This window comes from Balaenoptera acutorostrata, chromosome 19 (assembly GCF_949987535.1).
Source record: "Balaenoptera acutorostrata chromosome 19, mBalAcu1.1, whole genome shotgun sequence".
Lineage (NCBI taxonomy): Eukaryota > Metazoa > Chordata > Mammalia > Artiodactyla > Balaenopteridae > Balaenoptera > Balaenoptera acutorostrata.
In genome coordinates this window covers 65,759,054-65,779,137 of record NC_080082.1, presented here as the reverse complement: position 1 = coordinate 65,779,137, position 20,084 = coordinate 65,759,054, and the positions used below count along the sequence as shown (strand labels likewise).

The 20,084-nt window shown below is 44.3% G+C and overlaps 1 protein-coding gene and 2 pseudogenes across 1 annotated transcript in view; 2 read left to right on the top strand and 1 right to left on the bottom strand.

Moving 5' to 3' along the window:
- Positions 1 to 16,660, bottom strand: part of LOC103007753 (uncharacterized) — a 45,342-nt gene extending 28,682 nt beyond the window's left edge. The window contains 2 exon segments of the mRNA XM_057533755.1: positions 257 to 383; positions 16,254 to 16,660. Of these exon segments, the coding sequence (XP_057389738.1) occupies positions 257 to 383; positions 16,254 to 16,331 (205 nt within the window). The 5' untranslated portion in view covers positions 16,332 to 16,660.
- LOC114236874 (60S ribosomal protein L35a-like) lies at positions 3,919 to 4,250 on the top strand (annotated as a pseudogene).
- Positions 8,149 to 8,985, top strand: LOC103007460 (60S ribosomal protein L6-like; annotated as a pseudogene).
- Positions 16,661 to 20,084: the final 3,424 nt, after the last annotated feature.

Here is a 20,084-nt window from a genome sequence, read left to right as displayed (position 1 = left end):
CTATTAGGCTGACTGCCAGACTGACTCCCAGACACTTCCCTGCATTCCTCGGGGTATCAGACATTGGGGCTGCTTGAGGAGTACAGTGCTCGGGGCAGTGTACACAGCTCAGCACTGGCACCCACAGCACATACACCAGGCAAGTGGGGAAGTTAGCAGAGACCATGGTCTAGCCATGGATGGACAGAGCTGCCTCTTGGACAGGGGGAAAGACAGAGGACAGTTGAGGACACTGGGAGGAATATGAAGGCCTTACCCAGGGATGTTGTAAGTGTAAAGTTCTCCAGCATCACATCATGGTACAGGAACCTCTGTGCCTCATCAAGGAGCCCCCACTCCTCCTGGGAGAAGTAAATGGCCACGTCTTCAAAGGTCACACAGGCCTGTCATGATGGGGACAGTTTGTTCCATGATCAGCTTCTCTCACAGGACCCCAAATTCATCCACCCACCCACTCCTACCCTGCTCACCACCCCCCACCACTTTCTCATCTCAGAGGAGATACCAGGCCCCGGTGTCACTGATGGGCACACTCTTTTCATGGTCCCTTTGATTACCCTGTCCACCCACAGCACCAGGCAGGTGGGCAGACAGATGATATCTATGCTCTGGGCCTGGCACACAGGGAAGGACTCCCTCTTACGAGGCAATTCTCCTAGGATGTCCCAGATCATGCCTCCCGGACATAACCAAGGGTGTGGGCTCACATTTCACCCTTATGTCCTCAGTGCCAGGGCCCTCAGGCCATCAGCTTATACTCCCTTTCCACATCACTCTTTGTACAACGTGACTCTCTCACAGTCACCACCTCTTTCCTGCCCTGCAACACAGGCATCTGCCTCTCCTTCCTACATGTCACGGAACATGTGGCATATACAGAGTGCTCAGCAAATTCAAACAGAATCCAATTACCCAGACCTCCACTGGTCCCCACTGCCATTGGCAGTCCTGCCTGACTCTGCTCCTTGCTTCAACCTCAGCCACCCAGAACCACTTGTGGATCTCATACAGCCATGTCCCTCTTCCACATGAGCTACACTTGATGTGCTCTCCCGTCACAGACTTCCTCTCCCTTCCTAACCATCATTCAAAACAGAGTCCCAGACACTTTCCACCCCAGGTCCAGTGACTCTCCTAGATGACCACTTGTGCCCCTTAAACTAATCCACCGACCTGACTAAAACCCCCCAGAAACAGAAGGTCACAGCAAAACCCTGGTGAGCCCATAGAGCAGTGAATAAGCAGTAGTCCTGGCCTCACTGTCAATCTTGCCTCAATTGCTCCTTTGCCGCCATTTCCGTCTCATGTGCACTCATCCCTCAGAAATCTAAATCACCTGGTAGCTCATCCTCTTTCCCACACTGTTCCCACGACCACTTATCTCCTTCACCTATGTTTGTGATGTCTATCATCCTCCACCTTGGTGCCCAAGGACAAGGCCCAGCCCTCAGACCCCACTCTCCCCTTCCTGGGCTATTATTAACACTATCATGACCAAGATTATCGCCACTAAATGTCACCCACAGTGTTATGGACTGAATGTATGCATCCTCCCAAAATTTGTTATGTTGAAGCCTTAACCCCAAATGTGATGGTAGTTGGAGGCATGGCCTTTGGGAAGTAATCAGGTTTAGATTAGGTTGTAAGAATGAACCCTTATAAGAGGAAGACAGGCATCTCTTGCTCTTTCCACCTCCTTCTACCAAGAAAAGTCTATGTGAGGATACAGGGAGAAGGGAACCATCTGCAAGACGGGAAGAGAGTCCCTCACCAGGAATCCAACCTGCCAATACTTTGATTTTGGACTTCCCAGCTTCTAGAACTGTGAGAAATAAAAAGTATTCTGTTCTAGCCATCTAAGCCAAGACACACAGCTCCACCCTGGTCCACATACTATCCACCACCTTCTTCAGGTGTCTGTCCTGAAACCCTCCCCAGAGACCTAGACCTGTGTGTCCAGCTGCCCACTTAATACCTCTACCGATTTGTTCTCTGAAACATCTCATACACTTAACATGGCCAAAACAAAAACCCTAATACCGATTGAAAATTAATTCTGGGGCTTCCCTCGTGGCGCAGTGCTTAAGAATCCACCTGTCAATGCAGGGGATACGGGTTCGATCCCTGGTCTGGGAAAATCTCACTTGCCACGGAGCAACTAAGCCTGTGCACCACAACTACTGAGCCTGCGCACCACAACTGCTGAAGCCCGCTCACTCTAGGGCCCACGCGCCGCAACTACTGAGCCCACGTGCTGCAACTACTGAAGCCCGTGTGCCTAGAGCCCATGCTCCGCAACAAGAGAAGCCACCATGATGAGAAGCCCGCTCACTGCAACGAAGAGTAGCCCCCCGCTTACCACAACTAGAGAAAGCCCAGGCACAGCAACGAAGACCCAACGCAGTCAAAAAAAAAAAAAGAAAGAAAGAAAGAAAAAGAAAATTAATCCTACTACCAAATTCCAGATCCCAACTGATGGAGCTTCCATCCCTCTGGCTGCTACACCCCAAAACCTTGCGGTCATCCCTGACTTCTACTCTCACCTTCAAAATCAGAAAATCTGAGAAGATCTAATGAAAAAATTGAATTCAGAATCTAACCATGTCTACCACCTCCAAGGTCACCACACTGGTCCACATCATCAAGACTCACCTGGACTATTGCAGTAGCGTATTCCCTGGTTTTCCTACCACCTTCTTCACCGCCCCCCCGCCCCCCCGCCCCATTCGGTTCTCCATTCTGCAGTCACAGGGAGCCTGATAAGAGCTGGGTCAGATCACCTCCCTCCTCCGCTCCAAACTTCCCATTGTTCCCATCACCTGCATAATACACACTCAACTTCTCAGAAAGCCATTCCAGTCCTGACTCCTGCCCCCTGCTCTCTGTTCCCATGAGAAACAAAGGAGACTTGAGATTCCCTTGAACTAGCTCAGTCTCCCTTGCAAGCACCTGCACATTCTGGTACCTATACGCGAGGCAACCAGTCTAACCCTCTGAACAGCTTTTGGAAAACTTCTGAAAGCCTAAATCAGGGGAGTCCTTTTCTGTTCACAACTCTCAATGCTCCCGGCCTCCTGAAAATGGCAGCCTGGCATTCCAAGCGCGACTCTGCCTCACCTTCTCTGTTCCCTGAACACACAAGGCAGATCTCGGGGTTCCCGAATCCTCCCGGCTCAACCCGACCTCCAAGCCTTTGCACCTGCCGGTCCCTCCGCCTGTGACCCTCTGCCACGCGCCATCACACCGTCTGTCAGAAACAGGGCCCCACCCACGGCCGCCTCACCGTCCTGAATACCGGGGTCTGCGCTGCGGGCACGTGAGCCGGCGCCCCGCACTCGGGGCTTTAGTGTCTTGTGGGGTGAGGGTGGTGAGGGCGGTGAGGGCCCGAAGGACGAGCGTTTACCTGAGGCGGGTTCCTCAGCGCCGCCGCCGCCATCGGACTGTGGACAGGGCGGGGAAAGGCGGGAGAGGAGGGGGGGCACGGGCACAGTGGACCCTATCCTAGGCCTGACTCGGACAGCGTCTCCTCTCCGATCTTCTCAGTCTCGATTCACAGCTGTGGAACCTGAGACCGAACGAACACACCCCAAGTGCCTACAAAACGACCGCCACGAGGAGAATGCCGGAAGTCCCGCCCCTAGGCGATGCTCTCACAGGGAAGTGTCCTTCTCCTGAGCTTTAATTGGCTTAACGCCGAAGGCCCCCGGCGCAGCGTCCTCTGGGAAATGTAGTTCCAACAGCTCTGGGACCGAGCGTGGAACGCTGCTCACCTGAACCGCCAGGTAAAGTGCCCGGTTAGAGCACCTGTGCAAAGATACCAGAAGCCTGAGATAAAAGTTTGGGACATCGGCCTTTCTGTTTCAACCATCTTGAAGCCTGTGGAGGCCCGCTGGGAACAGGACTTCTGAAAGGACAAATATGCCTGGAAGGCTGGGGTCCAAGGCCATTTTTGCTGGCTATAAGCCCAGTCTCTGGAACCAGAGGGAGCACACAGCTCTTAAAATTGAAGGGGTCTATGCTCGAAATGAAACAGAATTCTAAATATCTAGGCAAGAGACGTGCTTACGTGTACAAAGCAAAGAAAACAAAGTAACTCCTGGTGGAAAACCGAACAAAACCAGAGTAACATGGGGAAAGGTACCTTGTGTTCACGGAGACAGTGGCATGGTTCATGCCGAATTCCCAAGCAACCTTGCTGCCAAGGCCGTGGACACAGGATCTGTGTGATGCCGTACCCATCAAGGATTTAAACTTATTGAAAAATGAATAAATTAAAGTGTGGAAAAAACCAAAAAAAAAAAAAAATTGGGGGGACACCAAAATCTGATCTCTTTTATGAGAAGTGATTAGTATTCCTACTGTTATAGCAGGGATTGCGTGGGCATGGGAAGTTGAGATTATTCCAGAAAAAGTTGTGAAATGAAAAATCACTGAAAGCCACTAATGATTATGTACTTATTTAAAGATAATGGCTGGATAGCTCTGGGAAAATATCAGTAGAGGATTAAAAAACAAAAGTTAAGATCTCAAAGAAAACTGAACAGGACACACTGGAGTCTGAGAAGAGACAGTTATCTGAGCAGTGACTATGCTGAAACTTTGGCCACTCAGGATTTTGTTTTAGAAATGTGATTATTTTTTCATTCGTGAAAACATTAATACTTTGAAGTATAGCTTAAAAGGACTTTCAAGGTAGCCTTGACAATAAAAAGCGAAAATGGATGTGGAATCTAGGGTGTCATGTTTAATAAATTTTTTTAAATTTAATTTAATTTATTTATTTTTGGGTCTTCGTTACTGAGCGCGGGCTTTCTCTAGTTGCCCCAAGCAAGGGCTACTCTTCATTGCGGTGCGCTGGCTTCTCATTGCGATGGCTTCTCTTGTTGCGGAGCCCAGGCTCTAGGTGTGCAGGCTTCAGTAGTTGTGGCTCGCAGGCTCTAGAGCGCAGGCTCAGTAGCTGTGGAGCATGGGCTTAGATGTTCCATAGCATGTGGGATCTTCCCGGACCAGTGATCAAACCCGTGTCCCCTGCATTGGCGGGCGGATTGTTAACCAGTGCCCCACCACAGAAGTCCCTCAGTTCTTTAGTAAATGTTCAATGAGCATCTACTGAGTTTCAGGCACTACTGTAGGTGCACAAGAAAAGTCAGAAAACAAGACAGACAAGCCTGCCCTTGTGAGTTTTCGACCATTTAAGGAACACAGACAGGAAACATGAAAGAAGTACTAAATTAAAAGTACATTAAAATGAAAGAGGAGAGGTGAAGATGCCCTCTTAGAGCCTTGGGATGCAGGTAAGTCTGGGTTGCAAGGTTGGGGCAGCGTTTGGCCACAGTACTTTGAGGATAGCAGGAAGCCTCGGTGATGGGTACATTGTCCTGGACAGGTCCTGCTCCCTCAGGCCAGTCCCGAGATTGTCTCAGCAGTTGTGTGGTAAAGGGCTGGCACTGTTCTCAGCCAGAGTCCAGGGCTCACCCTGGTGGCTTGACCCCCACACAGGACCCCTCTGCCAGCTTGGACAACTGGGAAAAGTGGAGACTATGCCCCAAGTGTGACAGGTGGTAAAGGAATTGGACAAAGCTTAATGGCCTAGAAGTCACTCAAGAGGCAGGCGGTGCTGAGGGATACCCCTCTGCCCATTCAGTGTAAATAGAACTTTACATCCAAAATCATACAGGCAATATTGCAATCCAAAAGCTGCTATTATCAGAGGGATTTCTTTGGAGGGAAAGCACCAAAGAGCTGGCCATGACCAGCTGATTAAGAATCAAGTCAGTGGATGGAAGAATGTATACAGTGACCAAAGTGAAGTTATACAGATAAAGGAGTGAGAAAGTTCCAAGCATCCCAGCCTTAGTCTGAATGAGGAAATTAATACTCACATTTAGATTAGTAAAAACCATTATTTCTAAATTTAGAGGGAATGTTGGAGTTTGATATTATTGTAATCAGAGGACTCTGGAAACTATAAAATATTGAGTACCTGTTATTAGAGCCAGTAAACTTGTTTGCTTTCCTAACAATTATTCCAACTTTATATAAATGTTAAAAGCAGATTTTTTCACAAGCACAAAACTATTTTTGCAGCATTTTTGGTAATAACCAAGATTGAATAAATCAGGGTGCATCCTCCTAAGAGAGCACTGGGCAGCTGTGGACATGAGTAAGTTATTTCAACTATGCAGACCTAAACTGTCAGTAACTATCAGAATACTTTGTGCAGTTAGCTTTATTTTGGCAAGAAAATGAATATAATTCTTATAGTTTATGCATTTCTATATATTTATGCATTTGTATCTTAATAATGGAAAAATAAAAACTGTATACAAGGGACCCCTGTGAGATGAGGAGAAGGAAGAGGACAGAGGAGAAAGGATGAAACTATAGCTCTCAGAATGTACTTGTTTTGTTTTTGTTTTAGAATTATGTAATTATTGTGCCTGAACAGATATAACAAAATAGTTTAAGATACAGTCACATAAATGAAAACAAAACTAAAATAAACCTGTGTACCAAACTTTGGATTTAACCAAAAAAGGAATTATTTCCAGTGAAAACTAAAGTCAATATGATAGTGTTCTACATTAATAAATAAGAGAATGAAATAAAGATAAAACATTTCCAAAAAAATAAAAATAAATAAAAAAGTAAAATTTAAAAAAAAGATAAAACATTTCCATGATAATATTTTCAGTAAAAAATTTATTTAAATTTTGAAATTACATACATGTTGTTTCTAAAAACTTCTTAAAAGAAATGGCATATGGGCAGATGTGCAAACAGGAAAAAGCAAAAACATAGTGTGCTCTTTTTCCTAGTTTTTTCCTAGTTCTGACCAAGTTTTTACTGTGTCACCAGGTCATCCAATCCAGATTGCTAGACCCATTCTTTTTTTAAGTTAAAAAAGTTTCAATTAAAACACTATGTGAGGAGTGACATCAGCAAAATGGTGGACTAGTAAACTCCAAGCCTCTTTCCCCCACAGAGATTAAAAACAAAACTGTCAACTGAGAATTCTATACCTGGCAAAACTCCCTTTAAAAAATGAGGGATGGGCTTCCCTTGTGGCGCAGTGGTTAAGAATCCGTTCTGCCAATGCAGGAGACATGAGTTCGAGCCCTGATCCGGGAAGATCCCACCTGCCGCAGAGCAACTAAGCCCATGCACCACAACTACCGAGCCGGCGCACCATGACTACTGAGCCTGCACTCTAAAGCCTGTGAACCACAACTACTGAGCCCGTGTGCCTAGAGCCCACACTCCGCAACAAGAAAAGCCACCACAATGAGAAGCCCATGCACGGCAACGAAGAGTAGCCCCCACTCGCCGCAACTAGAGAAAGCCTGTGCACAGCAACGAAGACCCAATGCAGCCAAAAATAAATAAATAAATTTATTTATTAAAAAAAAAAAGAGCATATATGTATTTTTAAAAAAAAGAAAAAGAAAGAGGAGTGGGCTTCCCTGGTGGCGCAGTGGTTAAGATCTGCCTACCAATGCAGGGGACACAGGTTCGAGCCCTGGTCCAGGAAGTTTCCACTTGCCACAGAGCAACTAAGCCCATGCACCACAACTACTGAGCCTGCACTCTAGAGCCCGCCAGCCACAACTACTGAGCCCACATGCTGCAACTAAAGCCCATGTGCCTAGAGCCCATGCTCCGGAATAAGAGAAGCCACCAGAATGAGAAGCCCGTGCACCGCAATGAAGAGTAGCCCCCACTCGCCGCAACTAGAGAAAGCCGCATGCAGCAAAGAAGACCCAATGCAGCCAAAAATAAATAATAAATTAATTTTTTTTTAAATGAGGGAGAAATAAAGACATTACCAGATAAACAAAAGCTGAAGGGAGCTCATTACCACTAGACAGGTAGTGATTTTTATGTTTTGTGCTCGACTATATCCCCAGTTTTAACACATACCTGCATTTGATGGTAACACATGACATATATGTCAAGTTTAAATATATATTCCAGGTGGAGAGGGTGAGGGCTTAATGGGAGGCAGCAGCAGTGCAGAGAGGAGAACAGAATGAATCGCAGAAGAATGTAAGGAGTAAAAACTCAAGACTGCTTCAGCACCCTGCCAAGATGATGAACCTATTAACATCCTTTAAAATTAAACAGAGGGGCTCTTTCCCATCTTGGAATATGGCAGGTGAAAAGGCTGAGAAGCCAGATACTAAGGAGAAAAACCTGAAGCCAAGAAGGCTGAGGCTGGTGGCAAGGTTAAAAAGGTGAAGCAGGTTAAGAAGGGGAAGCCCCACTGCAGCCGAAACCCTGTCCTGGTCAGAGGAATTGGCAGATATTCCCGATCGGCTATGTATTCCAGAAAGGCCTTGTACAAGAGGAAGTATTCAGCATCTAAATCCAAGGTTGAAAAGAAAAAGAAGGTGAAGGTCCTTGCTACTGTCACAAAACCAGTTGGTGGTGACAAGAATGGTGTTACCCGGGTGGTTAAACTTCGCAAAATGCCTAGGTATTATCCTACTGAAGATGTGTCTTGAAAGCTGTTGAGTCACGGCAAAAACCCTACAGTAAGCATGTGAGAAAACTGCGCGCTAGCATCATTCTGATTATCCTCACTGGGCACCACAGAGGCAAGAGGGTCATTTTCTGAAGCAGCTGAGCAGTGGCTTGCTACTTGTGACTGGGCCTCTGTCCCTCAATCGAGATCCTCTGCGGAGAACACACCAGAAATTTGTCATTGCCACTTCCACCAAAATTGATATCAGTGGTGTGAAAATCCCAGAACATCTCACTGACGCTTACTTCAAGAAGAAGCTGCGTAAGCCCAGGCAACAGGAAGGTGAGATCTTCAACACAGAGAGAGAGAAATACGAGATTACAGAGCAGCGCAAGGTTGATCAAAAAGCTGTGGACTCACAAATTCTGCGAAGAATCAAAGCTGTTCCTCAGCTCCAGGGATACCTCCGCTCTGTGTTTGCTCTCACAAACGGAATTTATCCTCACAAAGCAGTGTTCTAAACTTCTTACAAAGAACCTAATTAAATAACTCAGTCCATTTCCTTTGTGTTTTTTCTCTCTCTCTCTCTTTTTTTTAATCTGCCTGAAGGTGTGGTATGACTCAGCCAATTTGATGGGATGTTAGCCTCTACTAAGAGGAGTGGGATTGGAGGGGAGTGCTATCAGCTGCCGTGGAATCCCCTCTTTGGATCAACATTCTTAGCTTCCTAAGTGTCTTCTCAGCTTTTTCACAAAGCACCTACCAATACAAAGTAGTGGCATTTCCCCAGCCATCACTGAACAAGTCAGTACTAACTGTACAAGAAACAACTGTGGGCTTTTCAGGCCACAAACTTCACTCCCTTTCCATGAATTAACATCCATTTCTGCCCAATTCAGTCCTTCTCCATAGTCATTACTATTAGTTTCTTGTGTACCTAGTTTCTTAAAGCATACACAACAAATTAGTATAATTACCTTTTCCCGTTTTTAACCAAAAACCCCATGTGCAGTACATGCTGTTATACAGATAACAAATGAATTTGATTATTCCATAGGAAGTGTCCATCTTTACTGCTGCATAGTATAGTAGTGCATTCTATGGATATTTGGGTTTCCATCATTTGTAATTATACAGGTTTCCCCTGCTATCCAAAAGTAGAGTATGCCTCTGAAACCTTCTGTAAGCCAAAATGGCAAAAAGTGAAGAAATTACCTTATGACACATCTTGCTAACAGAGGCATAAAATGGGATAAAACACAGATGCCCACAGACAGTTCAAAGTGATGGCTCTGGATGCTGAGATGCCAGAGTGTAGTTCCCAGGGAAAGAGCTTGGCAGTGGCACTCCCACTGCCCAGACATGCTGCTGTCTCTAGTGGCTCTCTGCAAAACAAACTGCTGTTTTCCCCCTTTGCCTTTTTTCATAAATGTGAAAATCTAGATTTTTTTCCAGTTAACAAAGACAGGTACGAATGAAGTTCTTTCGGTTAAAGCAAACTTTCAGAAAGTACTGGGTACCGGAGTGCGATGTAGTAACTTGAGGCATGCATACAGATGAGCAAGTACCAGGTAAGAATTAGCTTTTGCTGAGTCAAAGGATTTAGGCAGTTTTGGTAGATGGTGCCAAACTGCCTTCCATGGAGGTTGTACCAATTTATACTCATGTATAAGAGTGCCCATTACCCTACAGGCTCCCTAAAATGATTGGTCATTAGACTTGGGTTTTTGGCAATAGATAGGTGAAAAATGACTGATGGGTTTTTTAAGTTGGTTTTATTGATAATTTACATTTGGTAAAATTGACTTTTTTGTGTGCAGTGCTGTGGCATCTATACAGTTTGGGAAGCACCACCACCACCAAAGTTCCTTCATGTTTTTTCAAAAGTCAGTTCCCACTCCTAGTAACCACTGATCAAATTTTTGTTTTCCTAGTTTTGTCTTTTCCAGAACATCATGTAATATGTTTTTTGGCATAATATCTGTGACATTTGTTCACATTTTAATGGTTTAGTAGTTCTTTTTATTGTCAGTCAGCATTCTATTGTATCAATGTATCACTGTTTATTCTAAAATATACCCATTGAAAGATATTTGGGTTGTTTATAATTATTGGAGATTATGAATAAAGTCACTATAAACATTCACATACAAAAAAAAAAAATTAAACAGAGGGGACTTCCCTGGTGGTCCAGTGGGTAAGGCTCCGTGCTCGCAATACAGGGGGCCCGGTGTTCAATCCCTGGTCGGGGAACTAGATCCTGCACACTGCAACTAAGTGTTTGCATGCCGCAACTAAGGAGTCCACATTCCACAACAAAGACCCCACGTGCCACAACCAAGACCCAGAGCAGCCAAAATAAACTAATTAATTAATTAAATACTAAAATTAAACGAAAAAAAGAGAAATGACTAGTAGAATTATATTGATGAAGCAAAAAATTATATTGATGAAGCAAAATATAGTAAGAGCTACAAGGAAAGAAACAGAACTACTGTTAAGAGAAATTAGGAAATAAATTTGTTAAAAAGTTTGACCATCTTTTTTTTTTTTTTTATGGCTGTGTTGGGTCTTCGTTTCTTTGCAAGGGCTTTCTCTAGTTGCGGCAAGCGGGGGCCACTCTTCATCGCGGTGCGCGGGCCTCTCACTATTGCGGTCTCTCTTGTTGTGGAGCACAGGCTCTAGACGCGCAGGCTCAGTAATTGTGGCTCACGGGCCCAGCCGCTCCACGGCATGTGGGATCTTCCCAGACCAGGGCTCGAACCCGTGTCCCCTGCATTAGCAGTCAGATTCTCAACCACTGCGCCACCAGGGAAGCCCATGTTTGACCATCTTAGAGTAAGAATGAACAGTTTGTATTAGAGACAAGAAAGGCTTTTAAATCCAAAATTTGCCCTCCTTACTGACCACAGCTGACCCTTAAGAACTGCAGTCATTCAATAACAAATAAAGGCTCTTAACCGTCCTCTGATTAAAAAGATTCTACAGGAGCATACTTGGAGTTAATTAAGAAAATGCCGGACTTCCCTGGTGGCGCAGTGGTTAAGAATCTGCCTGCCAACACAGGGGACACGGGTTCGAGCCCTGCTCGGGGAAGATTCCACATGCCACGGAGCAACTAAGCCCGTGTGCCACAACTACTGAGCCTGCGCTCTAGAGCCCGCATGCCTAGCGCCGGTGCTCCGCAACAAGAGAGGCCACAGCAATGAGAAGCCCACGCACCAAAAAGAAGAGTAGCCCCCGCTCGCCGCAACTAGAGAAAGCCTGTGCACAGCAACGAAGACCCAACGCAGCCATAAACAAATAAATAAATGAATAAATAAATAAATTTATTTTTTAAAAAAAGAAAATGCCTCTCTCCAAGAAAGGGATATGAAGATACTCAGCACAGTGTTTGTGGTCTGAATATTGGTTAAACCAAACTGTTTAATGTCTTGTAAGTGGTACACTAAGAGCCAAGAAGTATCTGAGATCTTTATACTGAATGGAGGTGAGATATTATTGGAATTAAGATATTAAGTACATATAAAACATGCTTCTGGGGCTTCCCTGGTGGCGCAGTGGTTGAGAATCTGCCTGCCAATGCAGGGGACACGGGTTCGAGCCTTGGTCTGGGAAGATCCCACATGCCGCAGAGCGACTAGGCCCGTGAGCCACACCTACTGAGCCTGCGCGTCTGGAGCCTGTGCTCCGCAACAAGAGAGGCCGCGATAGTGAGAGGCCCGCGCACCGCGATGAAGAGTGGCCCCCACTTGCCGCAACTACAGAAAGCCCTCGCACAGAAATGAAGACCCAACACAGCCATAAATAAATAAATAAATAAAATTAAAACAAAAACAAAAACAAAAAAAATGCTTCTATTTCACAGTAACATTTATATCTGGGGATTCTTCACATCCCTGATCATTCCTGCCATTTGAAACTTGCAAACATTCAGTGATGTTTTTCTTATGTGACTCTTTCAGTTCACAAAATGGGAAAGGACGATCATATCTTTCAGTGATGAGAGAAATTTAGAGAAAAACTCCTCTCAACTTCCACTAGCAAATTGCACCTGGAAAAGAATTTTTAATAGTGTATGTCAACAATGGCTATAGAGATGCTAAAAGAATGCTCAGTAGCTGTGAGTTCAACACATTCTTTACTGATCTTCACTGCATGTGTAGTGAAGGCTTTAGAATGGATGTGAGGATCAGTCAGTTTGGTCAGAAATGAAAGAGGAATTCAGACAGGCTAACAGAAAGAATGTGGAGAAGAAAATCAGGCAGGCATAAAGCAAGTAGACAAGAGTGACATGTCTCTGGGTCCCTCTATTTTCTCACAGCTCTGGGGGCTAGAAGCCTGAGACCAAGATGTCAGCAGGGTTGGTTCCTTCTGAGAGCTGTTTCATGACTTTCCCAAAACTTCTGATGATTTGTTCACAATCTCTAATGAACCCTGTTACACAGAAGCGTCAACCCAATCTCTGCCTTCATCTTCACCTGGCATTCTCTTCTAAGGACTGTATCCAAATTTTCTGTTCTTATATGGATTCCAGTTATACTGAATTAAGGGCTTACACTACTGCATTCTGACCTCATCCTAACTTAATTCTGGTATGTCTAACAGATGAATGCCATAGACATAATAATGTTCAAAACAAGGAAGACACAAAAGAGAAAATTTTGTAGGTCACCACTTACTTCCACTCAATTACAGTCAAAACAAATCAATGGTGATAGTGTAAATAGTGGTTGCCATTGTAGGAGGAGCTATTGACAAGGATGGGCCACCAGGAACCTACTGAAGTGTTGGAAGTATTCTAAATTTTGATCTGAGTGAAGAATATTTTGGTTTATACATGTGTACAAATTTAAGTGAACCCATAAGATTTGTGTGCATCATTGTACATTTTAGTTAAAAAATGAAATAGAGTAAATGGAAGGAATTCCCTGGCAGTCCAGTGGTTAAGACTCTGCACTTCCACTGCACGGGGCACAGGTTCAATCCCTGGTCAGGGAACTAAAATCCCGCATGCGGTACAGCCAAAAAACAACAACAAAAACAAAAAACAAAAAGAGTAAATGGGATTTAAAAAAGGAACACACTTCCCTTTCAAGAACTACTCAACTTCTTCTAATAGCTTGATTTTATGAGTAAAGTCAACACAGTTTAAAGGTCATTGTAGATCCAAGAATATTTTTGTTGGCTTTATTTTTCATCCAATCAGAGCATATTTTTTGTTGAGTAGAGATGATTAAGATACAGAAGATCCAGAAAATAAATGAAGCAAATTCACAGAGAAAACATGAGAAAGTATCATGCATACTCTGTTATAGCAATTGGCCATGGCCTGATGCAAGACTTCTACTGTGGAGGATAAGAAGGAAAACAGAAGTTCCGAAACAGATATAGGTGGATCTTTAAAATTGATGACCAAGGAATAGAAGTGTATAGACTTTATTTCCACAAGGTGCTGAGATCAGGCAGGATGATCACAATGCTAATGACAGCAGGGATAAAACCACTAATTCACCCACAGCATCAGGCTGTGTTCTGTGCTCCTCTCTTAAACATTTTATCCTAATAACAATCTTGCACAGTAGATGTCATATTACCCCATTTTAACAAGAAGGAAACTGATGTACAGAGTTCATTAACTTTCCCAGGGTCACACTGCTCAAAAGTAGCAGAGCTGGGATTTGACACCATGTGGAATGGCTCCAGAGATGTGTTCCTGGGTGCTACACTAAGGAGGAAACAGCTCATAGCAGCTGTGTGGGGCCAACAGCCATGCAGGAAAGTAGACATGAGGTAAGAGGGAAGTGTGAGTGGGAGGATTTAATGGTCACAGTGGTGGGGGAGAGGATGATTCACTGATGATTTTGGTCCAAAGAGGACATCTCACACACATCAACTATCATCTACTCTCACCCACATTTCATAAAAGAAAGGACTTTCGTTTTTTTTTTTTTTTTTTTTAATTTTATAGCTACTTTATTTATTTATTTATTTATTTTTGGCTGTGTTGGGTCTTCGGTTCGTGCGAGGGCTTTCTCTGGTTACGGCAAGTGGGGGCCACTCTTCATCGCGGTGCGGGGACCGCTCTTCATCGTGGTGCGTGGTCCTCTCACTATCGCAGCCCCTCCCGTTGCGGGGCACAGGCTCCAGACGCGCAGGCTCGGTAGTTGTGGCTCACGGGCCCAGCCGCCCCGCGGCATGTGGGATCTTCCCAGACCAGGGCTCGAACCCGTGTCCCCTGCACTAGCAGGCAGATTCTCAACCACTGCGCCACCAGGGAAGCCCAGGACTTTCGTTTTTGTTTTTTTGGCTGCATTGGGTCTTCGCTGCTGCACGCGGGCTTTCTCTAGTTGCGGCGAGTGGGGGCTACTCTTCGTTGCGGTGTGTGGGCTTCTCATTGCGGTGGCTTCTCTTGTTGCAGAGCACAGGCTCTAGGCGCAAGGGCTTCAGTAGTTGCAGCACACGGGCTCAGTAGTTGTGGCTCGTGGGCTCTAGAACACAGGATCAGTAGTTGCGGTGCACAGACTTAGTTGCCCCCCAGCATGTGGGATCTTCCCAGATCAGGGATCAAACCCGTGTCCCCTGCATCGGCAGGTGGATTCTTAACCACTGCGCCACCAGGGAAGTCCAAAGAAACGACTTTTACCACCAATCACATTCTCTGCAGATCTAAGATCTTTCTTAAGTGTGAACTTTCTAGTACTAAAAAAATGTTAGACCTGGAAATGATGATTTCCCACATTTGCTTTTATGGGTCCTGTCCATGGTGTGACATTTTCAGTGGGGAATGAGGCTGCAATGTTTTCTAAATGACTTCCCACATTTGCTGCATTTATAAGGCCTCGATCCAGGGTGAATTCTCTGGTATTTAACGAGGCTGAAGTTTTGTCTAAAGAACGTCCCACATTAGCTATACTCTAAAGGCCTTTTGCTGCTGTGAGTTCTCTGGTGCTGGACAAGTTTGTATTTGTACATAAAGGTTTTGCCACATTCCCCACACTCATAAGGCCTTCTCCAGTGTGAACTCTCAAATGGCCATTGAGATAGGAGTTTTGGCTAAAGGATTTCCCATATTCACTGCACTACCAGTAAGGCCTTTCTCCAGTGTAGACTGCCTAGAGCTGAACACATGAGAACTTGCTGCAAAAGGCTTCCTACATTTTCTAGACTCTTAAAGCCTTATTCCAGTGCAGACTCTCAGATGGTGATCAAGGATGTCTTTGTGTGTTTTTCAAATCCTGCATTTTAAATTGTTTCAGTACATAAGTGAGCTCTGGATCCTTCCCTGCTATATTATCAGAAATAACAGCTGACTTTAACTCTTACCTTAAAATTATATGCTTCTCTCCTGGGTTCATGTTCTCTCAATTTTGATGCATAAGAATTGTCGAATAAAGAGAGGCTTTGGGGGACTTCCCTGGTAGCACAGTGGTTAAGACTCCGCGCTCAGGAGTCTTAACCAGGGGACCAGCGTTGGATCCCTGGTCAGGGTGCTAGATCCCATATGCATGCCACAACTAAGGAGCCCACCTGGCGCAACCAAATAAATAAATTAAATAAATATTAAAAAAGAAAAGAGAGAGGATCTCAGTAGTTCTTGACCATAAAATATCATGAACTCATAGTCAGGAATATTAATCATTTGTATCTAATAAATATTTTATATTCTTTCAGAAAGATTTTTTAAAATCTTTGTGGCTGGGAAGCAGTGATGTGATCAGGCGCCCCTCACTCTTAGGACACGAGTGGGGGTAAGGTAGGGTGAGGACCTGCAGGACGCTGTATTTACCTGAGCTGGGTCCCTCCATGCGGCGACCGCCATCGCAGGTGTGGTCGAGCGGGGTCGTAAGGGGCGGTGGAGAAGCATAGGGACGAGGGCACAGCTGTTATCCACCACCGCTGACCTTCAGATATGTCGCTGTGCAGTTGGGAAGGGACAACTTTTCCGTTCGAGCCTTACCGCTCTCATCACCTTGGGCCCAACACCGCATTCTTGAAGCTGTGATGGAGCGGACAGACGCAACAGCAGACGAAACAGCCGCTACCTGAGCGATGCCGGAAGTCCCGCCCCAAGCCTGTGGTCCAAACACACCCCCCATTATCCAGTGTTCATTGGCTTAGCGTCTGCTCCGCTTAGCAGAAGGCATTCTGGGCTGTTCCCACAGCTCCACAGGCTTCGGCAAGCGGCGCGCCGTATCAGTGACGGGGAACACAGGTTAAACAGCCCCACTAGGGACACTGGGAAGTGGCGCTGCCAACTTCCGGGCGCAGAGGCGGAGCTTAACTCCTTCTTAAAGAGGCCGAAGGCTGATTTCTGGGAATCTTGTCTGCAGGTCACCGAAGTGTTGAGAAAGGAATCACTTCAGCCTTCTTCAAGCTCAACTACTTTTGAAGGCTAAAGATATGATTTCAGCGGCTCCCAAAGTGATGCATGGACATGGACACATCATTCTACAGAGTCACTTAGACACAACGTGGGTCTGTCCCTCCTACGTTGAAGAGGATGGACGGGTTCAGTGCGTTGGGTCAGGACGAGAGAGAAAAGACTCCAGGCTGGTTCCATCCCAGACAAAAACATAGAGGTATGCACCAGCCACTGTCCTGGAATAGCAAATAGACTCATCCAAATAGAAAAAAGAGAAGAATGTGAGTAAAGGGGGAAAAGGAGCTCATAATGATCCAGATAGTACATGTGGCTATGGCCTCAGCAGAAGATCTGGAAGATGTGTTGGACTCGCTGCCTGTGCTTGTGCTTGTGCAGGCAAAGGACGATGGAGCCACTAGTGCAGATCATTAGGCCTAAACACACAAAGTCAGTTGTGACGAATATTACTACAACTACAAACTTGGTAAGTCTGTCTGGATTCAGTGAGAAACAATATTCATAATTTATTTTCACACTAATTTTTTTTAACTTTTATTCTTTTATTTTTATTAATTTATTTTTTGGCTGCGTTGGGTCTTCGTTGCCGCGCGCGGGCTTTCCCTAGTTGCTGTGAGTGGGGGCTACTCTTCATTGCAGTGCCCGGGCTTCTCATTGCAGTGGCTTCTCTTGTTGTGGAGCACGGGCTCTAGGCGCGCGGGCTTCAGTAGTTGTGGCATGCAGGATTAGTAGTTGTGGCGCACGGGGTTAGTTGCTCCGCAGCGTGCGGGATCTTCCCGGGCCGGGGCTTGAACCCGTATCCCCTGCATTGGCAGGCGGATTCTTAACAACTGCGCCACCATGGAAGTCCTTCACACTAATATTTTTGCTGTGCTTTGGGCCATTCAGATTGATAGAAACAAAGATATTTACCAAGAGATGCAGGACTCAGCAAGGGAAACAGCAGAAACCAATATACCTTGGGGATCTCATTCTGAGCTCCACCCACCTAGAGAAATTGGGGCAAAGCTTTATGGTCTGGAAGACACTGAAGCGGGGAGTAGTGGTGAGGGAAACCCCTCTGGCCACTCTGTGGAAAAGAAGAGAAGTTTATACCCAGACTCATTCAGGAAATATTTTGATTCAAAGCTGCCATTGTATGAGTGATCCCTCTGGAGAAAAGCACCAGGGAGTTGGCTAAGAAGAGTTGATTAAGAATCAAGTCTGTGGGTCTTATCTGATGTCCAGTGAGAAGTGTGAAGTTATAAAGACAAAGGAGGGAGAAGTTCCCAAGGATTCCCACTCCTATTTGAGAGCGGAAGATAATCCCCATTCCCCATTTGGCAGGAGCCTTCACATCAATATCTATGGGATATTGATTTTATTTGAAGCCCGATGAATGATAGTTCAACGAACAAAAACATATATGCGATAAATAAACTTTGGTACATCCAGGTAGTGGAATGTTTTTCAGCACTAAAATGAATTGAACTATCAAACCATGAAAAAACATAGATGAAACTTAAATGCATATTACTAAGTGAAAGAAGGTAATCTAAAAAGACTACATACTGTATGATTCTAACTATTTGAAATTCTGGAAAAGGCAAAATTATGGAGACAATAAAAAGAACAGTGGTTGCCAGGAGTAGAGAGGAGTGGGGAGGGACGAATAGACAAAGCATAGAGGATTTTTATGGCAGTGAAAATATGCTGTATGATATTATAATGATGAATGTAGTCCTTATGTATTTGTCTACACCCATAGAATTTACAACACTAAGAGTGAACCTTAAACTATGGATATCGAATGATTATGCTGTATCAAAATAGTTACATCTTTGGTTTAAAAAAAAGTACCATTCTCGTGAGTGATGCTGATAATGGAGGAGACTATGCATGTGTGGAGGTAGGAGATATATAGGAAATCTCTGTTCCCTCCTCTCAATTTTGTTGTGAACCCAAAACTCTTCTAAAAAATAGTCTTTAAAAAAAAATAAAAGTTACCATCACCATCATGCCCAGTAACCTCCAATGCTAAATCTTACACATATTCTGTCAATTTAAATGGGCATTAAGTATGTGTGCTTTTGGGTGCAGAGGCTATTCATGGACATTCTAACTTGAAAAAACTTTAAATGTCTATCTGTATGAGTCAGATGTCTGTATTATGGCCCAGCTGCACAATAGAGTTTTCTACACCTATAAATTGAGTGAGAAGGATCTCTACACTCTGATCTGCAGTTATGAACTTTATGTCTCCTGAAGTGAAAATCCAGGTAGAGAACTCTGTAGAGTATGCTAAGTGTTTCCATGTATATTAAGGAATGAAAATATAGGCAGAGAACATATATAGAAGGGGGCAGGATTTAAAGCTAGACTTTTTAAGAAAAAAAATCTTGTTATGGTGTTTTATTTGTACAAATGTGCAAATATCACATAACTATTAAACAATAGTAAAGCAAATTTATGTTTTTAAAGTATAAAATCTAAAGTTTAAAAAATAACTGACTATTCCATTGCTTGTTTCTATATGAGAAGAAAATACTTCAAGTGAATTGAAAACACAGGATTTCAGGGAGTTCCCTGGTGGTCTAGTAGTTCGGATTCAGTGCTTTCACTGCCGTGGCCTGGGTTCAGTCCCCGGTCAGGGAAATGAGATCCCACAAGCTGTGAGGCGCGGCCAAAAAAAAGAAAAAAAAAAAAGAAAACACAGGATTTTGACTTTATATCCCTAGGTAGATATATCAAGGTAAAACTACCTGCAAAGATCTTAAACTTTGTCTATGTATTTTACTAAAAGTATTGGTATGGTATTCTGGAAACGAATATATTAATATAAGTGGAAAACAAAACTTTCTATGTAAGAATAAATAAATTCAAATACAAAGCCAAAGAATCTGAATAAAAGTAAAACCTACATTTTATAGGAAAAATCAATATTAACTCATATAGTATTTGATTTTAAAAATACATGCATTTCCTTACTCTTTATTTTTATTTTTATTTTTTCAAAGGCACATTTTGGCCAACCCAATTTTTTATTTTATTTTATTAATTATTTAATTAATTAATTTTTTAAAAAAATTTATGGCTGTGTTGGGTCTTCGTTTCTGTGCGAGGGCTTTCTCTAGTTGTGGCAAGCGGGGGCCACTCTTCATCGCGGTGCGCGGGCCTCTCACTATCGCGGCCTCTCTTGTTGTGGAGCACAGGCTCCATACGCGCAGGCTCAGTAGTTGTGGCTCACGGGCCTAGTTG